At 53.2% G+C, this 24,948-nt stretch overlaps 1 protein-coding gene across 1 annotated transcript in view; it reads left to right on the forward strand.

The window, feature by feature from the left end:
- Positions 1–24,948, forward strand: part of ADARB2 (adenosine deaminase RNA specific B2 (inactive)) — a 128,148-nt gene that overhangs the window by 66,209 nt on the left and 36,991 nt on the right. The window contains exons 5-7 of the mRNA XM_021690906.1: positions 8,676–8,790; positions 22,933–23,101; positions 24,069–24,220. Of these exons, the coding sequence (XP_021546581.1) occupies positions 8,676–8,790; positions 22,933–23,101; positions 24,069–24,220 (436 nt within the window). The remainder of the gene's footprint in view (positions 1–8,675; positions 8,791–22,932; positions 23,102–24,068; positions 24,221–24,948) is intronic.

Below are 24,948 nucleotides of genomic sequence, written 5' to 3' on the forward strand. Positions count from 1 at the left end.
GCAGACCACAGTGGGGGTGTTTCCTGCAGGACCCCCTCCCCCCTCCCAGCCAAGGCCTGGACTAGGCAAACCACAAAGGGGGTGTTTCCTGCAGGACCCCCTCCCCACTCCCAGCCAAGGCCTGGATTAGGCAGACCATGGAGGGTTCTCTGCAGGGCACGCCCCTCCCCATCCCATACCTTCTCCCTAGATGGTCACAGGCTTGGGCCCTGACCTAGCTCAGCCGGGGAACCTGCTCCTGCCTCCAGCCCAGTCCAAGGGCCTCTACCTTTGGGAGGCCAGGTGTCTCAGGGGCGGGACTTGCACTGAGGCAAGAGGAATGACAGTTCAGGGGTGGGGTGGGTGGGGCAGCAGGCTCACCTGCTCCAGAGCCCCCAGATCTCTCCAGGCCTGCCCCCTCTACAAGGCTCACTGCCTTCTCATCTTGGCACACAGGAAGTCCCAAATGGGGCCCAGAGTCATCCCCAAATTCTGTCCGCCTCTGCCCCTGGAGCACAAGGGCTACTGCTCCCACCCTGGGGGGCCCTTTGTGGAGGCCGAGTCTGGTGGGACCCCCACCTGCCCCCACAGGGGTGGACGGGTTAGCCGGAGATTTCAGAGGAGGGCGGCAGCCTCTCTCCATTACCACAAACGGGCAAGGGCTTTGGGGCGCCATCTGAGCGAACCACCCACGCACTTAGCTTTAATCTCGGAGGATTTGCAGAGTGTGGTTAGATTAAAGCTGTTTTCTGAGGTTTGAGGAACCGGCCCCTAGAAGAGCGGCAGACATCACAGGCTGACAGCACAACGCAGAACTCACACACACACAACTCCATCACACCCAGCTTCTTGCCTGCTTCACAACTGTGGCCGGTCCCCGATCTCACTGAGCTTCTGTGTCTGCAGCCGTAAGATGGGACCACCACCGTGTGCTGGGGGCTCTGCGTGTGCTGGGGGCGCTGCGCGGGGGACACCGTCATGTGCCGGGAGGTCTGCGTGGGGGGACACCGCCGTGTGCTGGGGGCTCTGCGTGTGCTGGGGGCTCTGCGTGGGGGGACACGGCCGTAGGAACAATGGCTGTCGGTAAACACAGTACCTCACCCTTGCCGGTGGCGACCTCGTCCTCACAGTCAACCTGTGACTGGTCAGAGCCTGGGAAGGGCCCCCCTCTGCCTCCTAAGCAGAGCCAGAACTCGCTGCATGGGCCCTATGCTCTTCCCACGCTGTGTCCCCACTGCTTACGTAGCCACCGAGCCCGAGGAGGCACTCTGGGGACATCTATAGAATAACCGCAGGAGCTCCTGGGTCTGGAACCAAGACCTACCTCTGGCGGCCTTGCAGCTTTGACCTCTCATCATGACACTGCACAAATCCTACACTCAGACCATCGGACCTCGTCCCCCACCCTGAAAAGTGAGCTCCACAGAAGACACATGTCGTGGGCCATCTCCACAGCATGTGATCCACATGGTGGTTCACACTCCCCCAGTCAGTAAAAATATTGACCCCCTTGTCCACAGGGACATTGTATATATATGACATACATAAGAGAAAGAAAAACTACCTTTTCAGGATGTACCAAAAAAGGACACAGCTTCTAAGAGCCATTGGGGTCTGGAGGAGAATCCTGCTTGCCGTGGAAGCCTCTATAGGAGCTGGACCTGGACTTTGTGGAGAGAGGGACGAGGAGGTCCGCCGTCGGTGGTCTGTGATGGTCTCGTGGACAGAGATGGGGTATGGGTTTGTAAGCGCCACAGCTCCCGCCAAGCCCTGCACACAGGCCTCGGTAAAGCAAGGGTGGGGGCTGCTCTGAGTCACAGTGAGGGGTTTGTATGCTCGCCGCCGGGGAAAATGTCTTACGTTAATTTAGGAAGCAATACTAAGATATAGCTTGACTCATGTGCTGAAAAAAATACTATTTAAGTTAAATAATGTGTCCTAACGGGATGCACTCGCCTGTCCTGGGGAGCTGAATGAACTTCCCGGGGCTCCGGGTGCACCCTGGAATTTGAATTTATGAAAATAATCAGTGGCATGAGCTGTTTTTAAGCCATTTAGCTGCTTTGACTATAAACCAAGTGCCCGGTGGGGAAGAAAATGGATTATTTCACCATCTGATTAGGTGGGTTTGCAGTAACCAAAGTTGACTGTCTATATTAAATCCCGAGTGATCAAAACATAAAAAACGGCTGGTGTTAAATTAGACAGTGAGTATATGCGTCCCCACGTGAATTCTAGTTTCCATCTAGCCTCTAGCTCCCCACGTAATCAAGCACGTCAGTTACAGACACAAACGCAACTGAGAAAGCCGATGCAAACTGCAATCGTGTGTGCAACTGAATTAGCAACCGATCCCCCAAAATAGCAGCGGCTTGGGGGCACGGGCCGGGGAGGAGGCGGCTCGGGGCAGGGCAGGCTCCTCAGGCCTTTTCCCAAGCCCATGCAAGTCTAATTTTGCTAAGACTCCTGCAAGTCTGGATGAAGACAACTTGCAAGCCATGCTCTCTGATTTCTCTTCCTTCCACTCTCACAACCAGGAAAACGAAGGGTCCATCTAATCCCTCCTTGCAAAACCACAAGCATGCTTTCATATAACACCAGTTATGTGTTACAGGTAAATTTCAAGCAGCTCACTAAACTCTTCTCTATGTTTCAATAAGATAAGCCACCACTCGAAGTGAGCAGAGTTGAAGAAAACTTTGCCTTTCTTTTTACATTCACGTTTATAAGACGTGAGAAATGTGCTTCACATCAACGTCAAGGACCCCTGAAAAAAAGAATGAAGCGAAAGGACTGTAGGGGAGGAGATGGGGCACGCCCAGGTCAGAGGGCAGGGGGCCGAGGCTGGGGGCCGGGAGAACGTGCGCACCCCCAGGGCCGCGAGCCGCCTGTCCTTCCCACCACCGTGGCTCTGGCCGTCAGCCCTGCATCCAGCAATTAGCAGAGCCTGCGCGCATCAGGTGGCTCAGAGGCGGACCAGCGAGCGGCTCGGCATCTGTATTTCCCATGGCGCATTTCAGTCCAAACGAAAATTAAACATGCGTCAGGTGAAGCCCAGTAATGGCTGTTCACACATGAAGAACATTCTTCATTGGCAGCAGAACCATGCAGAGCTGCTAAGCCACACGGTCAGGGCCCCAGGGCCCCAAGATCCCCTAAAGGGCACATGGGTTAGAGGTCGCTCATCTGGATCTAGGACGCCTGGCGGGTCAGCTGGGCGGTATGGTGCTCTGTGCACCCTTCGCTTTTTCTCTGATTTGTCTGGTTTTACTACCTTTTTACAATAAATCCCTCTCATTCCTTATACTAGACTAATGATGCTCCTGCTGTAACCTACGCCCTCGAAACTAGCGAAAGCACAGGGCTGCCAGCGGGTGGGCAGCTGGTGTCCCAGCCCCCACAGTAGCTCCACTTTCAGGGGCTCTAGCCAGAGGACCCACGAAAGAGAGGAAGGAGAAGGGGCACCCCACACCCTCCAACAGCCAGACCCGCGCAGGTCACTCATACCACACCCCGTCCCACGGGTCTACGGGCGGAACGTGTGTGTCCCCGAATCCCCGTGTTGAAACCGTGTCAGCCCCTTCTTTGGGGGGTTCAGCAGGCTACGCAGGTGCCACCCTGGCATGCAGGGCATCCGTCCTGCACCTCTGCACAAAGGAGAGCGGCCTCTAGTTTCCAAATGAAGTCGCTTTTCTGTGTAGCCAGCGGTTGGGGGCAACCTTTTCTGGAAACCTCACAGGGCCCATCAGGCACACAGAACAGCAAGATGCTTCCTGCACTGACAGTCTCCTCACTTCTTGGACATTCGAAACTTCACTTTAAAGAGATGGAAAAAGGACAATCAAAAGTACATTGGGACAGCTCTTCAGAGCACACAAGGCATAGGAATCTGATCCGGGCACCTTGAAAAGTTACTGGAGAAGGAAACCACCAACAAAATGACAAGGCAACCTACTGAACGGGAAGAGATATTTGCAAATGACATATCCGACAAGGGGCTAATACCCAAAATATGTAAGGAACTTCTACAAATCAACCCTAAAATAAAAAACCAAAAACAAAGAATCCAGTTAAAAATGGGCAGAGGACCTGAATAAACATTTTTTCAAAGAAGACATGCAGATGGCCAACAGACACATGAAAAGATGCTCAGCATCACTCGGCATCAGGGAAATACAAATCAAAACCTCAATGAGGGGGCGCCTGGGTGGCTCATTTGGTTAAGCAACTGCCTTCGGCTCAGGTCATGATCCTGGAGTCCCGGGATCGAGTCCCGCATCGGGCTCCCTGCTCAGCGAGGAGCCTGCTTCTCCCTCTGACCCTCCCCCCTCTCATGTACTCTCTCTCATTCTCGCTCTCTCAAATAAATAAATAAATCTTAAAAAAAAAAAAAAAACCTCAATGAGATACCACCTCACACCAGTCAGAATGGTTAAAATTAACAAGTCAGGAAACGACAGATGTTGGCGAGGATGCAGGGAAAAGGGAACCCTCCTACACTGTTGGTGGGAATGCAAGCTGGTGCAGCCACTCTGGAAAACAGTGTGGAGGTTCCTCAAAAAGTTGAAAATAGAGCTACCATACGATCCAGTAAACCCAATGAAAATGAAAACACTAATTCAAAAGATATGCACCCGATGTTTATAGCAGCAATGTCCACAATAGCCGAGATATGGAAGCAGCCCAGATGTCCATCAACAGATGATTGGATAAAGAAGATGTGGTGTATATACAATGGACTATTACTCAGCCATAAAAAAGAAAGAAATCTTGCCATTTGCAACAACACGGATGGAGCTAGAGGGTATTATATGGAGTTAAATAAGTCAGAGAAAGACAAATACCATATGATTTCACTCATATGTGGAATTGAAGAAAAAACAAAGAAAAAAGTGACAAAACAAGAAACAGACTCTTAGCTCTAGAGAACACACTGCTGTTCACTAACAGGGAGGTGGTGGGGGATGGGAGACAGGTGAGGGGGATTAAAAGTACACTTATCATCATGAGTACTGAGGCACGCACAGAACTGTTGAATGTTGTACACCTGAAACTAATATCTAATATAACAGTATAGGTTAATCATACTTCAATTTTAAAAAATGTTATTGGAGGAGCAAAAGACAGGAGTCCATCCACGAGGCGCTTCAGACCTTGGGGAAGCCAGAAGAAGGCGCGGGCAGCCCCTGGAAGCCCATCCTAGCAATAAAGTGCATGGAACCAGCCACCTGCAGGTGCCGCCAGCAGGAAGGTAGGTCCAGCACGTAGGTCCCCAGCGGAATAGCGGCTTGACACTCCGCTGACCGCCAGCATGCTGCAGAGCTAGCCAGAGGGCGGACGGCGAAGCTCATCCCCTGACCTGAGCACTGGACGTCTGCAGAAGGAAAGACCCTAGGCCCACCACTCCATCAAGGTCCCTCTCAGCCGTCAGCTCTGCTCACGCCTTTCTGGACCCCTGTGCCTGGACGGGAGCCCTCGGCCCGCGCCCAGGTCAGAGCCCCCCTTCCCAGCCAGGCAGGTGGTGCTTGGCTGCGTCTTGCTGCTGGTCCTGCAAGAACAGGGCTCAAAGGCTCCTGCTCCAAAAGTAGTGTTCACCAAGGCGCCACAGAGCCCGCAGACCCCGGGACCCCTGTTCTCACCAGCCTCGCTCCCTGCTCGCGTGCCTTCAGTCGGAGCTCAGCCCCCGTGCCCACCAGCGTCCATCTGAAGGCGGGACTCGATAAAACCTTCCCTTGGTGGTGGGGGGCCAAGGGCGCCCGGGACACTACCAATCCCGTGTCCACACCTGCTACTGTTCAAGGGACAGACGCAAATGAAGAAGTCGGGCTCATCCAAGACGTACAGAATTTACCCAAATTCACACTCCCGTGGAAAACCGTCGCCCTCTGGGTTACAGCACGAGTGTGGAAGGTGTTGATGACAAGGTGAAGTGGTCTGCAGGTGGCCCCAAAAAGGCATGCCGTGGCCGGCCCCAGAGCCTGCGCCTGGGGCCATGCAGCTGTGACACGAAGGATCTGAGATCAGGGTGGCCCTGAATCCAGTGACAGGCGTCTTTGGAGGAGGCAGACACAGGAGGGACACCTGCAGCCCCCACAGGCTGGAGGAGGCAGGAAGGACCCTCCACTGGAGCCATGGGAGGGAGACAAGCCCTCGCCACCTTGACCTCCGGCTGCTGTCTCCAGAGGGGACAGATTTCTGTGGTTCTAAGCCAGCCCGCTGGTGGTCACCGGTTCTGGCCACCCAAGGACATCCATACACCATGTGCCTGGGACACATGCCCACTCTCTCTGGACCTCCGTCCCCAGGTCACAAAGGACAGGACAGCCTCCAACCCCAAGCCAACCCCAAGATGGACTGCACAGCTCCCAGCAGAGGTGAGGCACCTCACCCAGCAGCCTGGGTTCCTGCAGGGGCCCAGCCGGGGGAGACCCCCTGCAGCACACACGTCCCAGGCCCAGCAGGCCCAACGGAGGGCCCCTTGCCACCTGCCAGGCCCGAATCGTCACGCCCGTATGGCGCCCAGCACTATGGGTTTCGGGAGCCACCACGGCAGCAGGTCCCCCGCAGGACAGAGGAGACAGGAGCCAACACCTCGGTGTTGTTCCGCGCAGGTTTCTAGAGTCTGGGATGCAGGCCTGTTTCCATATGAATAGATGTTACTGCCCGTAAGTGGGATTTAAAAAAAAAAAAAACTGTCTATTTATCTTTTGCATCTTTATTGAGACCTATTCTTATCTGTAGCACAATATCCGGACACCTGGCGGGAAAGTGAAGCTCCATTCCATCCCGAAATGAACCACGTGCCCCCCTCAGGGATAACCACATGAGGATGCAGCTAGTGTCTGCAGCGACCAGGGAAATGATAATTAGTAATGATGATGATGATGATGAAAGAACAGGCACCGTTTATGAGCACTGACGAAACACAGGGCAGCATGCTAAGCATTTCAGATACATTAATGCATTTAATCCTCACGAAAGCACCGTCGGATGGAAATTAAGAGGATTACCTTATAAATCAGGAAAACGGGCCCATGCAATTCACACCAGATCTCTCTGTCTCCAACGCCCGTGAAGGGCGCTGCCACCCAGCCTGCCTCCTCCAGCAGAGAAGGGACACGTCCACCATGGGGCCAGGTGGGAGGGAGGAAGACACCAAGAAAACCACATTCCTGGGCCACACTGCCTTAGTCATTGCCGATGAGTTGCTTTAATAAGGACACAGGTCACACTAGGAAAATTCAACAAGTGTGCACATGCACGGGTGTATACCACACATGTGTGCCTGCATCTGTGTGTGTACACATGTGTGCACGTGTGGGAGGGTGTGTACCACACACGTGTGCCTGCATCTGTGTGTGTACACACGTGTGCACGTGCGTGTGTGGGTGTGTACCACACATGTGTGTCTGCATCTGTGTGTGCGCGCGTGTGTGTGCACATGCATGTGTGCGTGTGTGCCTGCATCTATGTGTGTACACACGTGTGCACATGCGTGTGTGGGTGTGTACCACACGTGTGCCTGCATCTCTGAGTGTGTACACACGTGTGCACGTGCATGTGTGGGTGTGTACCACACATGTGTGCCTGCATCTCTGAGTGTGTGTGCATGTGCGTGGGTGGGTGTGTACCACACACGTGTGCCTGCATCTGTGTGTGTACACACGTGCGCACATGCATGTGTGGGTGTGTACCACACGTGTGCCTGCATCTGTGTGTGTGTACACACGTGTGCACGTGCATGTGTGGGTGTGTACCGCGCATGTGTGCCTGCATCTCTGAGTGTGTGTACACATGCATGGGTGTGTACCACGCATGTGTGCCTGCATCTCTGAGTGTGCGTGCATGTGCATGTGTGTGGGTGTGTACCACACACATATGCCTGCATCTCTGAGTGTGTGCACACGTGTGCGTGTACATGTGCATGGGTGTGTACCACGCATGTGTGCCTGCATCTCTGTGTGTGTACACACATGTGTGCACGTGCATGTGTATGGGTGTGTACCGCACACATATGCCTGCATCTCTGAGTGTGTGTGCACACGTGTGCGTGTACATGTGCACTGGGTGTGTACCACGCATGTGTGCCTGCATCTCTGAGCGCATGTGTACATGCGCATTATCTCTGGCTGCACTGTGTGCATGTGTAAACCAGTGTGCATGTGTGTCTGTGAGTGCACATGTGCACATACATGTGTGCACTGTGCCTGCATCTCATGAGTGCACTTGTGAGTGCCTGTGCATGTGTGCAGAAAATAAGGGGGGAGACTGTGGGGTGAGCACAGGGAACAGCTCAGCCAGGAAGTACCTGAGACTGTGGGGTATTTTTACCTTGGTCCTCCCACACTGAGAAGACAGGGAGCCGAGTGTCCGGGGTGTGCAAGCCCCCCGCTGCTCAGGATTCTCTCACACAAGTGCTCCCCGAACGAGAGCTGCAGGCTGGCCCCTCCACGAGGCAGGGGAGGGCAAGAGTGGCTGTGGCCTCCCACAGGCAGGCTCTGCTCAGGGCGGGGCCAGGCCGGGGCTCCCCACTCAGAACCAAGGCCTGCCACGGGTCTCCATAGGGCCGTGGGGTTTCGGGACAGTGCACACGGTGGCCTCCAGATGCCGCACATGGGGACATGGCTTGGAGGAGGAGGGAGGCCAGGATGCCACCGGCTCAGCCGTCAAAGAGGCCTGGTGCTTGTGTCTTTCAGGAATTCGCAGACTCCGTGTCCCAGCTGGTCACGCAGAAGTTCCACGAGCTGACTGTGGGCCTGGCGTCCGCACACGCCCGCCACAAAGCACTGGCAGGAATCGTCATGACCACAGGTAATGCCTCTCGTTTTCCCTGTGGGATCCCATCCGCAAGGACAGGAGATTTAGTGTCTGCCTGACCTTGGGAACCAGACGAGTCTCTCTTCCACACGAAGATGTGAAAAAGAAAAACAACAATAGGACCCAGAGAGCTCAGTGCCGATTCTAGATGATCAGCAAAAGCATGCTGACACTTCCTCAGACCGGCTCTGCCCACGTGCCTCGACTCCCACGAAGAAGGGCCGCGTGAGGACCTGGCCCGTGTCTTCCCTGTTAGGCGCCCCGCCTCGTGGTTGAGAACACCGTGCACTGTTGATGTTGGTACGGCTGGAACCCAAGGTCAGGCCAGGCCACAGATTAATCGCCTCAGGCAGGGGTGAGGAGGCTGCCTGCGTGCACCTCGCACTTCCCCGCAGCACCTGCATTTCCTCCGTGCACAGGGGGCGGCCTGTGGCAGGGAGTCTGAGCCCCCACTGGGGTGCAAACCACCCCCTGAGCCCCATCACGGGAGACGGTGGGCACTCCTTCCGCCAAACGGTTCACAGACGTGGAACCCCATCCCACACGCGGGGCAGGATGGGAGGGGGACGTCCAGACCACAGGGAAGGTCGTGGCCTCGGACAGCCAGGGTGGGAGACACAAGGGTTAACTTCCAGCAATCAGTTTTTGGTGAAAACATCTATTAATGGTAACTAACCAGTTGGTCATTTGAACTGTGTACTCTTTCTGATTCCAGAGTTGGGCATGAGTTGGTCATGACCTACTCAAAATGATGCTTGCAGAAATAACTGGCTTTGGGTTAAGTTTCACAAAGAGGATTTGCGTGTGTAGACAAAGACCATCTACATGATGACCAAACATATGTATGTTGAAAATCAGTTAAAAACCAGAGAGTCGGCATATTTTTCCTACCATTCTAGCCCTGAGGGCCCCTCAGGTTCTGCCAAGCGCAGGACGCTGGGGGAGGGGCAGAGCCACTCAGGACCCCAGGGCTTTAGCGCAAGGGCATATATTGCTCAACCTTTCCATTATGGGCATCTTAGTAAAACAGAATGAAAAATGCCTCCCCTGCTGTAATTGGGGAAGGAGAATAAGGCGTATGAAGTGCTCTGAAAGGTAATGATAACTTTATGAGGACATGTGCTAAGGCAAAGGCAATTCTGTTTTGTCAGTGACACCACTGTATCTGGGGCCGGCATTCTGCCCAAGCTGCCGACACTTGCCCTTCCATACATTCAAACATCTGCCTCCGTGTAGAAAGTGAAATATTCTAAATTGAGGGCTAAGGGCCCACCTCAGTCAAGAGCATTCCCGCTGGACCTGGCATTCCTTTCTCTGGCAGCCAGCAGCCGTAGACCGGATGCATCTACATGTGGGGCACCATTCTGCACACCCAAGGAGGTGACAAGAAAAGACACAGCCTCCACTTCAGGATACGGTCTAGGGAACCGTGACAGATGGTGCTGGCCAAGGACAATTGCTTGGGTTTGACTCCCAGCTCTACCTGCAACTAGCCATGTGACCTTAGGTCAATCTGCCTCTTGGCAACTCAGAGGGAGGGAAGGATGGAAGAAAGGAAGGAAGGGAGGGAGGGAGGAAGGAAGGAAGAGGAGGAGGAGGGAGAGAGGAAGGGAGGGAGGGAGGAGGGAAAGAAAGGATACAAGGAAGGAAGAAGAAGGGAGGAAAGAGGGAAGGAAGGAAGAGAAGAAGGAAGAGATGAAGGAAGGAGGGAGGGGAGGAGGAGGGAGAGAGGAAGGGAGAGAGGGAGGGGGAAGGAAGGAAGGGAGGGAGGAAGGAAGGAAGAGAGGAAGGAAGAAGGAAGGAAGAGGAGGAGGAGGGAGAGAGGAAAGGAGGAAGGAAGGGAGGAGGATAGAAGGTGAAAGGGAGGGACCTGTGTCTCGCCTCCATTGGGCTCTATTCCCAACCCCAGCGCTTAGGTCGCTATGATCTGCTGAGTAGTTTTTCCAGGATTTCCCAGCTCTGGAGCTGATTGTCCAATATCTTCCCACTTTTCTGGAAAACTCAATCCAGGAAGTCTTGAAAGCTACTCTCAGACCTCCCTTGGAAAACAGTAACATTTTACAAAGACTCATGGGAAAATGGCAAGTGAATACGCTGGTTTTTGTGCAGGCAATTTACCTACGTGAACTGAATTTATTCTATGAAGTGAGACTGTACCACGAATTAGTGACTATAAACACTGAGGAATAAAGTGCTGAAACTTGCCTTCTTGTTATAAAGAGAAAGTTTCATAAACACATTGATTAACAAGAGATTAGGGAGATGTGTGCAAAATCACTGGTAGAAATATTTTGTAAAAACCATTTACTTAAAGTTGCTGTGACACCTGACCTTCCTTCTAGCTCAGGTGTTTAAGCAAATGCGCAGGAACCTCCAAGAGGGAAGGATGCTCTTACTTACTTACAAAGTTACAAAAGTTACAAACGTGTGTGGATTCTAAAGGAAAACCTGATTGCGATGCCTCCCATTTCCAGGTGGGACACCAGCTCGTCCACATCACTCAGCGCCTGCAGGTGCTTTCCCCTGATGAGCCCGTAGGACAAATCAGTAGCAGAGACATGTGCTTACAGATAGAACAGTTCTGTTACCCAAATAGCGCAGTATCTGGTAAAAACTCAAGCAGAAGGGAGCTCGGGAAGGGACACGGCGTTCTCCCACCGGCCCGGTAGGGAAGCTGGCGCTGATCACTTTCCTTTTGGGTCCTCGTGACTCCAAACACTATATTTGTTCTGTATTTCCATTTTTTTCAATTCTGAATATTGATTTGCGCTGGTAAAATCTGACGCTTTTTGCTTTTTCATGATCGTGTTTGTAACATTCATGGGTTCAGGTAACATGCTTACACTTCTCTTCCTTATGCTGTCAAGCAGAGAGCGCACCGTCGGCCCCCTGGCCGGCCTGGCGAGCCGCCTCGTCTCACTACGCGCATATTTTCGTGTTACGGTAACTAGCACTTACAGCCTCTTCTATGCCGTACTTCAGCCTTCCATCCTCTGTCCGGTGAGCCTAAATGTTGGAAAGCATTACATGGCCTCGCACGGTCAGGACGCGGTAGGGGCCACCGCCGAGCGCAGGCTGAGCCGCGGTTCCTGTACTGTCCCTGCACCATGTCCCAACAGCGCCAGGGGCCACGCTCGTACATTCTCACTCCTGCCACCACTCACTCAAAGCCGCCTCACATTTAGGGTTGACCCACATTTGTTGCTAGACCTCCTCAGAGAGCCTCTGAAGTCTTTTGTGTGTTTTCCAGGTGCTCTGCTTTCTCTTCTTTCACTGAAAGGAAGGAAGTGCTTTTGGCACGCCTGCTGGCCAACGAGTCCCCATGTCTGCGGACAGGCCCACGCCCTTCCCTGGGCCCCAGCCGCACCCCAGCACCAGCCTCGCCGCTTTCTCCTCCCTTCTCCCAGCCTGACAGATGCAGCCTCAAGAAACACCGTCAAAACGTGTGGGAACAGAAACCGGGCATGCTCGCTCACAGGCCGCATGCCGACCACACTCTCAAGCTCCTGGAGCAGCTTTGCTTGGGGAGAATTCTGCGCTTGACATTATTTTCCGTGCGCATCTGGGGGGGGATTTTTCTATTATCTCTTACTAATGTTTCTAACCAGATACATCTGGCTGACGTCTCTGCCGGATCGCCCCGCCCTGCCTACGGAGGGGAAAGGCCCTTTTTTGTAAACTGAATGTTCTATAATTTCATAAGAATGTGTGTAGGCGTGAGCCACGCACCTGCTCTGATTTATTTAAGCTGTTTATTTCTGTACTTTTTCTCATATTATTTCTTTGATAAATTCCTTCCTTTACACACATTTTCATCCAATTTTCAGTATTCTGACCGGATCCTCGGTCTCTTCCCATTCCTGGTGCATCTACCCATTTCCTCTGTGTCCTTGGGCCCTTCTGAAACTTCCCTGACAGCTCTTCAAATGCCCGCTGCTTCTTAATTTCTGCAATGTGTATCACTCAAGACATCTCTCTTGTTCTCAGGTTCCTCCTCTCGTTTTATAGATGTGACGCTCCTCACAGGTCCCTGGGGAGCCTCAGCAGCTGAGCCTCCTCTGTTCTCGGACTGTGCTTCCTCTGATCAAGCCCGCTTTGTTTATAGTCAGTCTTTCTCTTTTATCCTGCTTGTGGCTTCCATACTTGTGAATATTCACATTTGTGAGAAAAATACCAACTCTACTCTCGCAGCGCAGCTCCAGTTTCCCCTGTAACTGGGTCTCTCTCCCCAGTGGAAGGCAGGATACATACAAGCACAAGCCTCCTCGTCAACCCAGGTGGGTCGGGGACCAGCCAACGGTCGGTCCTTAATTAAAAGTCACCTGGTGAGCCCGCCCTTGGTGGCTGCTGGCTCAGCGCCTGCTTTCTCTAGGCCAGCCCTGCAGGTGCTTGCTCCCTCTCGATGGCACCTCCGTACGATGCCGGGATTTCATCCTGTCCCTCCACACCCTCCGGAATCCTTCCGGTCTGTGGATCCCACAGGAGGAAAAGCAATGTGTTGCTCCCTCTGCCCTCCTCAGCCAGAAACCTGGACATTGTTTAGCCAAGCTGTCAAGCGATAGCTCTGTCTTCTCCTTTGTTAAGAAATCCTGGTGTTACACACAAAAATAGACTCCAAATGGTTGAAAGACCTCAATGTGAGACAGGAGTCCATCAAAATCCTAAAGGAGAACACAGGCAGCAACCTCTTTGACCTCAGCCGAAGCAACTTCTTCCTAGAAACATTGCCAAAGGCAAGGGAAGCAAGGGCAAAAATGAACTATTGGGACTTGATCAAGATAAAAAGCTTTTGCAAAGCAAAGGAAACAGTTAACAAAACCAAAAGAAAACCGACAGAATGGGAGAAGATATTTGCAAATGACATATCAGATAAAGGGCTAGTATCCAAAATCTATAAAGAACTCATCAAACTCAACACCCAAAGAACAAAGAATCCAATCAAGAAATGGGCAGAAGACATGAACAGACATTTTTCCAAAGAAGACATCCAAATGGCCAACAGACACATGAAAAAGTGCTCAATATCGCTCGGCATCAGGGAAATCCAAATCAAAACCTCAATGAGATACCACCTCACACCAGTCAGAATGGCTAAAATTAACAAGTCAGGAAACGACAGATGTTGGCGGGGATGCGGAGAAAGCGGAACCCTCCTACACTGTTGGTGGGAATGCAAGCTGGTGCAGCCACTCTGGAAAACTGTATGGAGGTTCCTCAAAAAGTTGAAAATAGAGCTACCATATGATCCAGCAATTGCACTACTGGGTATTTACCCCAAAGATACAAAAGTAGGGATCCGAAGGGGTACGTGCACCCCGATGTTTATAGCAGCAATGTCCACAATAGCCAAACTGTGGAAAGAGCCAAGATGTCCATCGACAGATGAATGGATAAAGAAGAGGTGGTATATATACACAATGGAATATTATGCAGCCATCAAAAGGAATGAGATCTTGCCATTTGCAACGACATGGATGGAACTGGAGGGTATTATGTTGAGCGAAATAAGTCAAACAGAGAAAGACATGTATCATATGACCTCACTGATATGAGGAATTCTTAATCGCAGGAAACAAACTGGGGGTTGCTGGAGTGGGGGTGGGGTGGGAGGGATGGGGTGACTGGGTGATAGACACTGGGGAGGGTATGTGCTCTGGTAAGCGCTATGAATTGTGCAAGACTGTTGAATCTCAGATCTCTACCTCTGAAACAAATAATGCAATATATGTTAAGAAAAAAAAAGAAGAAGGTAGCAGGAGGGGAAGAATGAAGCAGAGGAAATCGGAGGGGTAGACGAACCATGAGAGACGATGGACTCTGAAAAACAAACTTGAGGGTTCTGGGGGGGAGGGGGGGAGGATGGGTTGGCCTGGTGGTGGGTATTGACGAGGGCACGTTCTGCATGGAGCACTGGGTGTTATGCACAAACAATGAATCATGGAACACTACATCTAAAACTAATGATGTAATGTATGGGGATTAACATAAGAATAAAAAAAAAAAAGAAATCCTGGTGTTTCCATGGGAAAGTGACTCTTGAAGGAGCTATTAATAATGATGATTTTCACTTGATATGCAAATTTATAATGTTGATAGCACTTTTGCATACACTAATCAAGTTAATTGCTACAACCCTGAGACGTGGGAGTTGCAGGAATCTTAATTACAGCTTTTAAGAAATACAGACAAGGAGATGAAGGGGCTAGGTGTCTTTTCTTGAGTCATGGGAAGGCGGGCGGAGCCAGGAGGTGGGCAGCGGACTCCGCAACCCTGCTGAAGGGTCCCTACACACGTGCACGAGGCGTGGTGCTGAGATGCATGCTCTTCACCTGCAAAATTACTCGCTTCTAAGCTTATTAAGTAAATGACCAGAAGAAAGACTTCCCTGGTGCATATTTTCAGAAGTTTATGTTCCAGCCTGTCTTTGCTAGCCTGGTCTGCAAAACACATTCAGAAGCTGTGGCTCTAACAAACACCCTTCCTAAGCTGGTGGGCAGCTCTACGCACACCCCACGAATGCCTGGGACATATGACTGCCCAGCAAAAACGCACATCTCTTGAAGACAGGATGGGGAAGAAAACAGCCTACAAAGCCGAACTTCATGAAAACAGCCCAGAACAGCTCCATTCAGGATGGCAGACTCTTGTGGACAAAGCGGGCTGTCCTGTCTTATAGGGAAAATCTCAAAGTCCCAAGTAACAACATGAGACACGTGTTCTGCTGTGCTTCAGAGCTTTTTGCTCTGAACCTAAAACGACCCCATGGGGTGAAGAAATCTGCTTCTGTGCTGTCCGAGCCATGCTCTGCCTGAGTCAGGGGTCAGCCACGGCGCCACACCAGGTAAGGCAGTCCTGGTAAAGTCCTGACAGCTGGACCACAGCCAGCGCCTCTCTTCTGAGCGCATGAGGGGCCTGGTGAGGCCCCTCTGCAAAGAGGACTCCTGCAGATGCACGCAGATCCCCAAACCCTTTCTTCCCGGTGTCTCCCCTGAGTGACTGGCAATTACTTTGATCATAAAAATAAAAGTGGGTCTTTCCACTTACACCCAGGAGGGCATGGGGAAGATGGGTAAAGACCGTAAGCAGAGCCTTGAGCAGGGATGGGAGACAGTGAACAGTCACCTGGATTTCAGAGGGTTGGTCCTGGAAGATGCTGCAAGGTGCAGAGCCTCATGGAGCAGGAGGAAGGTTCAGGCCCATCGACACTCGTGGGGGCCGACTTCCTGCACAGCAAGGAGCAGGACGGACAGCAATTCCCAGTCTTCGGTTTAAAGGGTTAGGTCTAAACCACGAGCCGCAGGATGTATTTTACTCCTGACCTTCATGCTGCATGAATGCCAACTTGTTATACTGAACACCCTCCTAACATGGAGAGGGAAGGAAGATCCATCGCTGAGCGGACGTGGCTCGTCTAGAGATCATGGGAGCTGACCCCAGAGTTACACCTGCGCGGCCCCCAAGGGGAGCCAGCTGAGGAGGGGCAGGGGCCTGACCTGGGCCAGCCCTCCTGCAACACCAGAGGCCCCTCCTCAGTGAGCAGGTGCATAAGGAAACACACAAAACAGGGAGGAAGACAGCACCCCCGCCGCATCCCTGCAGGAGCGCGGGCCCCACCCACGGTGTCCAGGGACTTCTGCGCTCTTCATTCGTAAGCTGGCATTTAACTGCCCAAAAGATTTCACCAGGGGAAGAAAACCAAACACTGCCCTTGGGTGGTGGAGGTTTAACAACCGTGTTCTACACGGAACAAACATGAAGCTGGCAAAGCTGATGGCCTTGATGCACTCTGGATTTTCAGGTGCATTCCCAGTTCATCCCCGTGCGGCCCAGTGGACCCGATGTTTACGTTTTCCAGAATTCGCCGCCGCAGGAGGTAACTGCTCTGTGGGACAGTGTGGGGAGCCACGGGGCTGCTCCTGGACTCCTCTGCACCGGGGCTGGGGGCACCCCACGCTGCGAGACCCAGGGTCTCCCGGACACACAGACCACGGGCCCCGCGTCACACCCAGGGCCTCACAACCACCACGACGGCGTCCCTCTCTCCTGCCACAGGAGCCCGCCCACCGAAGGGCCCTAGTGAGGGTGCGGTTCCTGCACTGACAGTAACAGAGCACTGGGCTTCTGCTGTAATTCCAGCAGCGGGCGCCGCAGGGGAAGTCTGGTTCCAGTACTGACTGCTCGGATAACAGCATTTTTAGCAGATTCGGACTGGCACCCATTACACACGTCACACGATGCTCTCTCATGCCCAACAGCTAGCTAGCGCTAGATTTATCCCCTTGTTCCACATGGGACAGCAGACCAGCTCCCCTGACCGAAGTCTCGAGTGAGTAGCAGAAACAGGGTTATGTGACTCCAGACTTCGGGACGTGGCGCGGGTTGCGTCCTGCCCGCCTGCGCCTCGCAGCTCTGTGCCCGCCACCCTGGCACTGCCTCTCCCAGGGCAGTGCACAGAACTTGTGCGCACACGTACTTTCCTCGTCAAGTCAAAGTACCTGCAGTATTTGAAGAAGACAGCCCTGGGGGACGGCCACTAACCAAGGCCCTGGAGGGAGAGAAATCTGCGTCGAACGTGAAAATGTTTCCCTTCAGTCTTACCCATGTCCCTCCCGGATGAGACATGCCTGAGCTGGCATTTTATGTCCCCTCCAGTCCAAACAAAGGAAATTTAGGACAGAAACAGACCCTGACAAGAGGAAGGAACTGATTCGCAGGAAAAGTCAGATAATCAAACACAGAGTCTGCCCAAGTGAGGAGAGAGGTGAAAGGGCAGGCGCTCTGCAACCCCAGCGTGCATGGAAGACACTGCAAAACGTGGTGCAGGCTCCTACTGGGGACATCCAAGGAGGGCCGCCATCTCCACGGGAGGCTGTGGAAACCCTACTACTGGGGCCGTGGCACTCAGTGGGTGCAGTGCTAGAAAAAAGGGAGTCAGAACTCATTTCTACACCGCACCCTTGGGCAGTCTGCACACAGGATAAACCCATACTTCTGATATTTGCTTCTTGGACCCTGGCTGGTATATTTACCTATAGTTTTATTTTTAGAAATTTTGTAATCAGAGGTTGCATTGTGAAAATTTCTATTCAAAGGGTTTGAATGGGCTCAGAATTGCTCAGTCCCAGTTAAATAAATAAAAGGACATTCCCAAAGATTGCCTGAAGTTGGGGATGGAGGTGCATGGAGCTGACGAGGGTGATGCAAGCAGCCAGCCAGGGAGACATATTCACTCTGGTCCTGGAGCTCTTCTCGACTGTGTCTGCACACAGGGATCCGGCACCGCTCTCCCCTGGGACACAGTGAGGTGTGCTTGCTTGCAATGAGTCGCCAGGACAGTGAACTCCCGGAATTATTTTATGCATCTGAATTTAGCAATTCTTACTGCTTTGAGACTTTTAGTTATAATCAGAAAGGTCTTTCACTCACCAAATTTATGAAGAGATTATCCCATGTTTTCTTCTACTGTGTTTACATCTTTTGTTGTTGTTGTTTTAATCAACCCAAGTCCACAGTTTGCACTCTTGGTGTTGTACATTCTCTGGGTTTGGACAGATGTATAAGGACATGGACCCAGATTCCAGTGTCACACAGAGCAGCTTCACGGCCCCGAACACCTCTGTGCTCCGTCTCTCCACTGCCACCCCACCCCCGGAAAACCCTCCTCTTTTCCTGTCTCCATAGTTCCGCCTTTCCCAGAATGCCATCCAGCAGCATGGGGCCTTGCCTTATTGGCGTCCTTCACTGAGTGATACGCATCCAAACTTCCTCCATGTCTCTTCATAGTTTGATGGCTCCATTCTTTTTATCACTGAATAATATTCCATTGTCTGGATGGACCACAGTTCATTTATCCACCACCTGCTGGAGGACATGCTTCTGAGTTTGGGTGATTATGAATAAAGATGCAGCTCTTCATGCTTTTGCATCAACACCTTTGACCCACCTGTTACCTACGCTGGTGCATGGTGCACAGTAAAGATGCAGTTTTGTTTTTCAGAGGGCTCTTTAGTTACTGGATAGCTCTAATGGGCTAGTGTCTCCAGTGTCTCCAACCCACAGGTTTGAGATCTCAGCACCTCTATCCTGCAGTAAATTCCTTTCTGACTTTGGGTCAGTTTCTGGACTTTCTGCTCTGTTCTCCTGTTGGGACTTCCTGCGTCAGAACCATGGCAATTTGCTATTGAGCCCTTATAACCTGCTTGATGTCTATTGGGCTTTGTGCCCTGCTATTGGTCTTCTCTCCCAAAACTTCCTGGGTTACCCACAAAAATCAGCTTGCGTGGTTCAAAAATAAAGGAACAAAACCATACTTTTCAACCAGGTTTGCTTTGTCAAAAACAAAGCCCTTGTGCTGTTCCTACTAGAATCATGTGAACCTTATCAATCACTGTGGAGAAGGTTCCAGACATCAAATCTTTCCGTCCAAGAAGGTGCAACATCCATGTGTTCGAGTTTTGTTGGTGTCTTTCGGGGGAGTAAATGTTTTATTCATTTCTCGTCTTGATCGTTTCTTGTTAAACTGATTCCTGTTATCTTGTTTGCTGCAGTAAACGGGGCTGTTTGTCCTTTATAGTTTCTCACTAGCTGCTGTGTGTACGTACGAAAGCTGTTGATTTCTGTATATTAACTTGTACCCTATCACCTTACCGACTCTCTTATTATCTCTAGCAGTATTCCGATTGGATTCTCCAGAGGTTTCCACATCCACAGTCATAGTGCCTTCTGCAGCAACACTGTTCCTTCTCCGTTCCAACTGCTCTATCTCCAATTTCCTTCTCTTGTTGTGCCGGCTAATAGCTTCGGCGAATGTTAAGGAACGGAGTTACCAGGGCATTCCTGCCGTGTTCCTGAGCACGCAGACGTCCCTCTAGTGTTCTAGCATGCCGCTGGGGGGGGGGTGCGTGTATCCACCTGTCATATGTGTGTATACCTCTCTATACATGTGTGTGTGTGTCCCTGTGGGTATACCTCTGTGTGTGTGTGTCTGTGTGTGTGTAACATCACATTGGAAAAATACATCTATTTCGTTTATTGAGTTTTTATCAAAACAGTTGTTGGGCTTTGTCAGATGTCTTCTCAGTGTCTGTAATTATAATCATATTTTTGTACTGCTCTTTAATTGAATTGAATCCACTTTTGCATTTCCATAATAAACCCCCCTTGTGGTGATTACTTTATTGGTCTTTTCCTCCAGTGCTCGGTGGTTAGTATTTGATTTAGAATCTTTGGTATCTATAACTGAGGCTACCTGTTTTCCTTCTGTGCATTCTCAGTCAGGCGGATAGATCAGTAACAGGCATTTCGTGATAAAAACAATTTGAGGCTTTCCTTGTCTTCGTGTGCTCCGGAACACTTTGTAAATACCCTTGAAATCAGCCGCTGCTTCAAGGTTGGTAGAATTCTCCCACAAAACTAACTGGGCCTGGGGCTTTGCGGGAGGGGGTGTCTGATCACGTTTTCTATTCATTCTACAGAAGTCAGTAGGGCCGTGTTTCCTGGGACCGTTGCTCATGTTGTCCTTCAGCCACATCACGGGACCCCATAACCAGAGTCCCGCGCTGGGTCGCATTTCATGCGGGTCGCTGCGGCCAGGGCCACAGCCCCACTGGGGGAGGAGCTCCGCACCTGCCCCCAGCACATGGCGCCTGTGGCCCCTGCATATTCCAGAGTGTTCTACCAGATCAGCCTGAGGCTAGACTCACGACACCTCCTCTTTGGCTGGCTTCCTCCTTCATCCTCCCCGTCTCCTTCGAGAACTCAGTGCAACCGGGGACCCCGGCTCCGGCCAGCTTGTCCAGAGCCTGTGCACGCAGTTCCCCCCACCTCCCCTCGTCCTAGCCACAGTCTGTGTGCAGACTTATATGGTATTCATCACGCAATACCTTATTTTGTGGACATTTCTGTCTCTGAGCCATCTCCCCAAATTCATGATAAATTCTTTGAAGGATAGGCTGCGTCACATGGCACGATGCTGACAATAGGAGGTGAGACTAACAGAAAGCGAATAAGCAAATAATGCATCTCTTGGGCCTCATAACTGTGCTGAATACGGCAGAGCCCCGAGTCCAGAGGAGCTGAGGATTAATGAAGGGTGAAGGGACAGCAGTTTCTGCTTCTACAGCTCTGATTTCCACAGAATCAAGAGAGGAGCATCAGACCAGCCCTCGGGAGAAATAGTTCCCTGCTGCTAAGTTGTCCTGCACATGCACCAGACATCTGAATATTGAAAAACTGCAAGGAAACAATTATAAATGTTACTTCCCATTACTCTAAATACCCGCTTTAATTAAGCTGGAATCTGCAAAGCACAGAGCAGTGTATAACCACCTCTTACTCGTACGGTGTTTGGGCCAGAGGTCAATAAGGTCCCTTGGGCTGGACTCTGAGTGTTTACAGGGGGCCCCGGGACAGTGCAGGGCGAGCTTGGGGCAGGAATCCCAAGCTCCAGTCCTTGCCTCCATGCCCAAACTCCGGGTGTGAGCCAGCTGCAGTCATCTTCCCCCTCACAGGACAAAGAATAAACTGAGATCGTGGTGTTCTGGGGTATCCCTAAACACACCACATTTTAGAGTCATGAGTCTGGGGTTCGTTCTGAAGGTTTCTTTGGTTTCATTTGTCTTCCATTCTTGCAGAGAATATTGTTTTTTTGACGAGATTCCTTGGACCGTGGTCAGAATGAGCGCCGTCCGGTGACACGTAAATCATGGGGCCTCCACTGTGTGAAGGACCCATCAGCTCCTGGCCTCAGCGCGGATCCGCGGTGGGAAAGGGGAACTTGCGGGCCAGGGCGGGGGGGCATGCCCAGGCAGCAGTGAACACCACCCCATTCGATGGCTATGAACCTGGGCGCAGAGAAAGGGTCAGAAAACCACCCCATTAGTTTGTCTGACCTCAAAACTCTCTGCTCTTACATATATAAAGAGCATCCAAAAATCACAACAGCTCGGCGCACTCTGTGAGTTTCTCTCTTCCGTGGGTCACATGGGACAGCCACAAGCTAACACAAGCCTGGCTTCCTAATTCTCCCCTCAGTCCCGGGAAGACGGCTGTCCGGGGCTCGTGGGGCCTGGAAAAGGGCTGTGCGGACCCTGACGGGAGAGGAGGAAGGAGCTGTGCGGGCTGGGACGGAGCCCCTGCTTCTTGGCTCCCACCACCTGTGCTGCCGCTCTTTAGGGAAAACAGAAAGCCTCGTGGCGCTGAATCAGAACAGCGCACGTTTTCATTGCAGTCTGTGATGGGCACTGTCGTGCATGGGCCTTAAGTTTCGGGAAGCAGAATCCGCAGCATAGGCCAGGACCAGGGGGGCTCCCACTTCCGTGCTGGGTCTGGGGAGGGGGCAGCCCGAGCAGACAACCCCGGCCCCCATCCATGAGATGCACCTCTGCCGAGGGACGCACCGGGGCCGGGCACTGTGCCGCACGTGAGTGCCGGTGGTCCTGCTGTCCGGCCAGCTCGCCTTCAGGGCCCTCCGGCCTTGAGGCGCAGACTGCTGAGCCTGTGACACAGGCATCTACATGTCCTGCAGGCCCTGAGCCTCGACTTCCCCTTAGCTGGGGACGTGCTCCAGCTTCGAGGCAAAGGGGTAGAGGGCCCAGTGCTGGGGGACATGGAGACGGGCCTGCTCAAAGGACCCAGATGTCGGTTCAGCTCCTGCCCATGGTCCCAGGTGTCTTGTCTCAAGTCCCGAGTGGCGGCCCCGGGGTAGAAGTTCATGGGGACAGGGACTGGCCCGGGGGCCTGTTCTCACGGGAGTCCCCGCCTGGCTCAGGCCTCCACCCCCGTCCTGCCTGCACACGGCATGCTTCCATCGGCAAATCTTTCTAAGGATACAACTCTCTTCCCACGGGACGAGAGGGTGGTGGTCACAGGATTTCCGGGGTTCGTCCCGGCGGTCACAGCCCGGCCGGGCTCAGGGCTCTGCTCCCCGCTTTCAGAACCACAGCCTGACATCCAGCAGCCCGCCAGGTCTCCCCCACCCGGTGGGCACTGCACTGCTCCTGCTGGTGTGTTTGGTGGCAGGCTGCGCCTCTCGCCATGTTCACCGGCACACGTCGAGTCTCCCGGTGTAGGAGGGCAGGGGTCTCGGGGGTTGGTGGGGGAGAGCAGACTCACTCCCACGCCTCCTCTGTCCCCCAGGCTTGGACGTCAGGCAGGCGCAGGTCATCGTCCTGTCCTCAGGGACCAAGTGCATCAGCGGCGAGCACATCAGTGACCAGGGGCTGGTGGTCAACGACTGCCACGCGGAGACCGTAGCCAGGAGAGCACTGGTCCACTTCCTGTACACCCAGCTAGAGCTGCACCTGAGGTAGGCCGCCACCGGGGGCAGCTGGGCCCGGACGCCCGAGCTCAGGATGCAGACTGCTCCCGGCTTGTATAGGATGGTGCCCACAGGGCAGGCCCAGGGCGCACAGGCAGACCCCGTCCAAGTGAGGCTCCGTTCCCTCAGCTAACTCTGCGTGAGCCCCGCGGCCAGCAGCAGCCCGGCACTCAGGCCTCCGTCAGCTCCGGGCCTGCCAAGGGTGCCAGGGACGGGGTGTGGGTCTCCCAGACGTGCCCAACGGTTTTCTCTCCTCAACACCCAACTCACAGCTCCAGGCTGATGTGTACCATGGTGTGGGCCCGGGAGCAGAGCAGGGAGGCAAACAGGCTGGGGGCGCGCCTCGGGGTTTCCCAGGGGGAATGTCTGCACCGCTGCCCGTGTGGTCTCAGGACCCGGCGACAGAACCCATCACCAATGGGGCAGAACGGGGACAGCAGCGAGCAGCAGGAAGCCTGTACGCAGCCGACACAGCCTCCTGCCCTCGGGCTGGGGCTTCCAAGGGCAGAGGCCTGGGCCCATCACAGGCTGGGGGAGCAGGCGCACCACCCTGGGTCATGGCGGGCACGCAGGAGTAAAGGGGGGTCCCTCCAGGCGCTGGAGGCCAAGCCCTCCCCACTTTTAAAGCCGCTCCTCTGACTCCTTTGCGCACAGAGCCGTGAGCCCCATGAGGCTTTATGATGCAGAGAGGGGGGTTAGCATCACTGAGGGGGCTGGCTCCGCAACAGAGGGGCCCGAGACGCGACATTCCAGGGCTTTGCGGCCCGGCCGGGTCTCCTTGCCCCGTGTCACTGCCGCCTGCCCCAGACGCGGTCCTGCGGGGAGAAAGCACCATGCAGGGGGCAACGAGAAAAATACAAGGAAATAAGACACAAAACCAGGCAAAGCCATGGCCCGGTGGGCGCCTTTCTGGTCAGTTCATAACAGGTGACCAGGACCCTCTCTTTGACCCTAGCAAGCGGCGGGAGGACTCAGAGCACTCGATATTCGAACGGTCCAAGGATGGCGGCTACCGGCTAAGGGACAACGTGCTGTTCCATCTCTACGTGAGCACATCCCCCTGCGGAGACGCCAGGCTCCACTCACCCTACGAGATCACCACAGACCGTAAGCCACAACCCCTCTCCTCTGCCGGCCCCGCGCCAGGCCATATGTGCTGGCCACGCGTGCGCACATGCCCTGGATGCCTCTGTGGCGGTCAGGAGGGTCCTCCCCCCGAAGCCCTAGTGTGAATGCCCAGATCAGAGAGAGCAGGGTCGCTCCCCTTCATGTCAATCGGTCAGCAGCCCACACCCTGGTCTGTAGAAGAGAGGGTAGGAGAATGGGACGGGAGTTACACGGAGTGCGAGCAAGTCCAAGCGGCTTTGCTCACCTTTGTTTGCAACTTTGTGGAGACTAATGCTGAGCTTGGGTATCTATGTATAACAAAGCCAGGGGTAGGTGTTGCCCCAGGGTGACGAACTCCCATGCGGAGTGCTGGGCAGGACCTGCCCTCTTGGGGATTTGGGCAGAGCAGGTGTAAACGACAGTGCCCACCCAACATACGGGTCCAATGACATTAGCATCTCCAGGAAAAAGGGTTGAGCTGCTCCAGAGTGCCATTAAACTATCCCTGATATGATGTGTTCATACAACACATACCGTGCATGCATGCACACCACACACATGCACACATACATGCACACACATGCAGACCCGTCCCAGAAGCATGCATGCATACAATGCATACACGTGTGTGCACCACACACATGCACACATACATGCACACACACGTACACACAGACCCATCCCAGAAGCATGTGTGCATACAACACATACCATGCATGTGCACCACA

The sequence above is a fragment of the Neomonachus schauinslandi genome, chromosome 5 (assembly GCF_002201575.2).
Source record: "Neomonachus schauinslandi chromosome 5, ASM220157v2, whole genome shotgun sequence".
NCBI classification, from domain to species: Eukaryota; Metazoa; Chordata; class Mammalia; order Carnivora; family Phocidae; genus Neomonachus; species Neomonachus schauinslandi.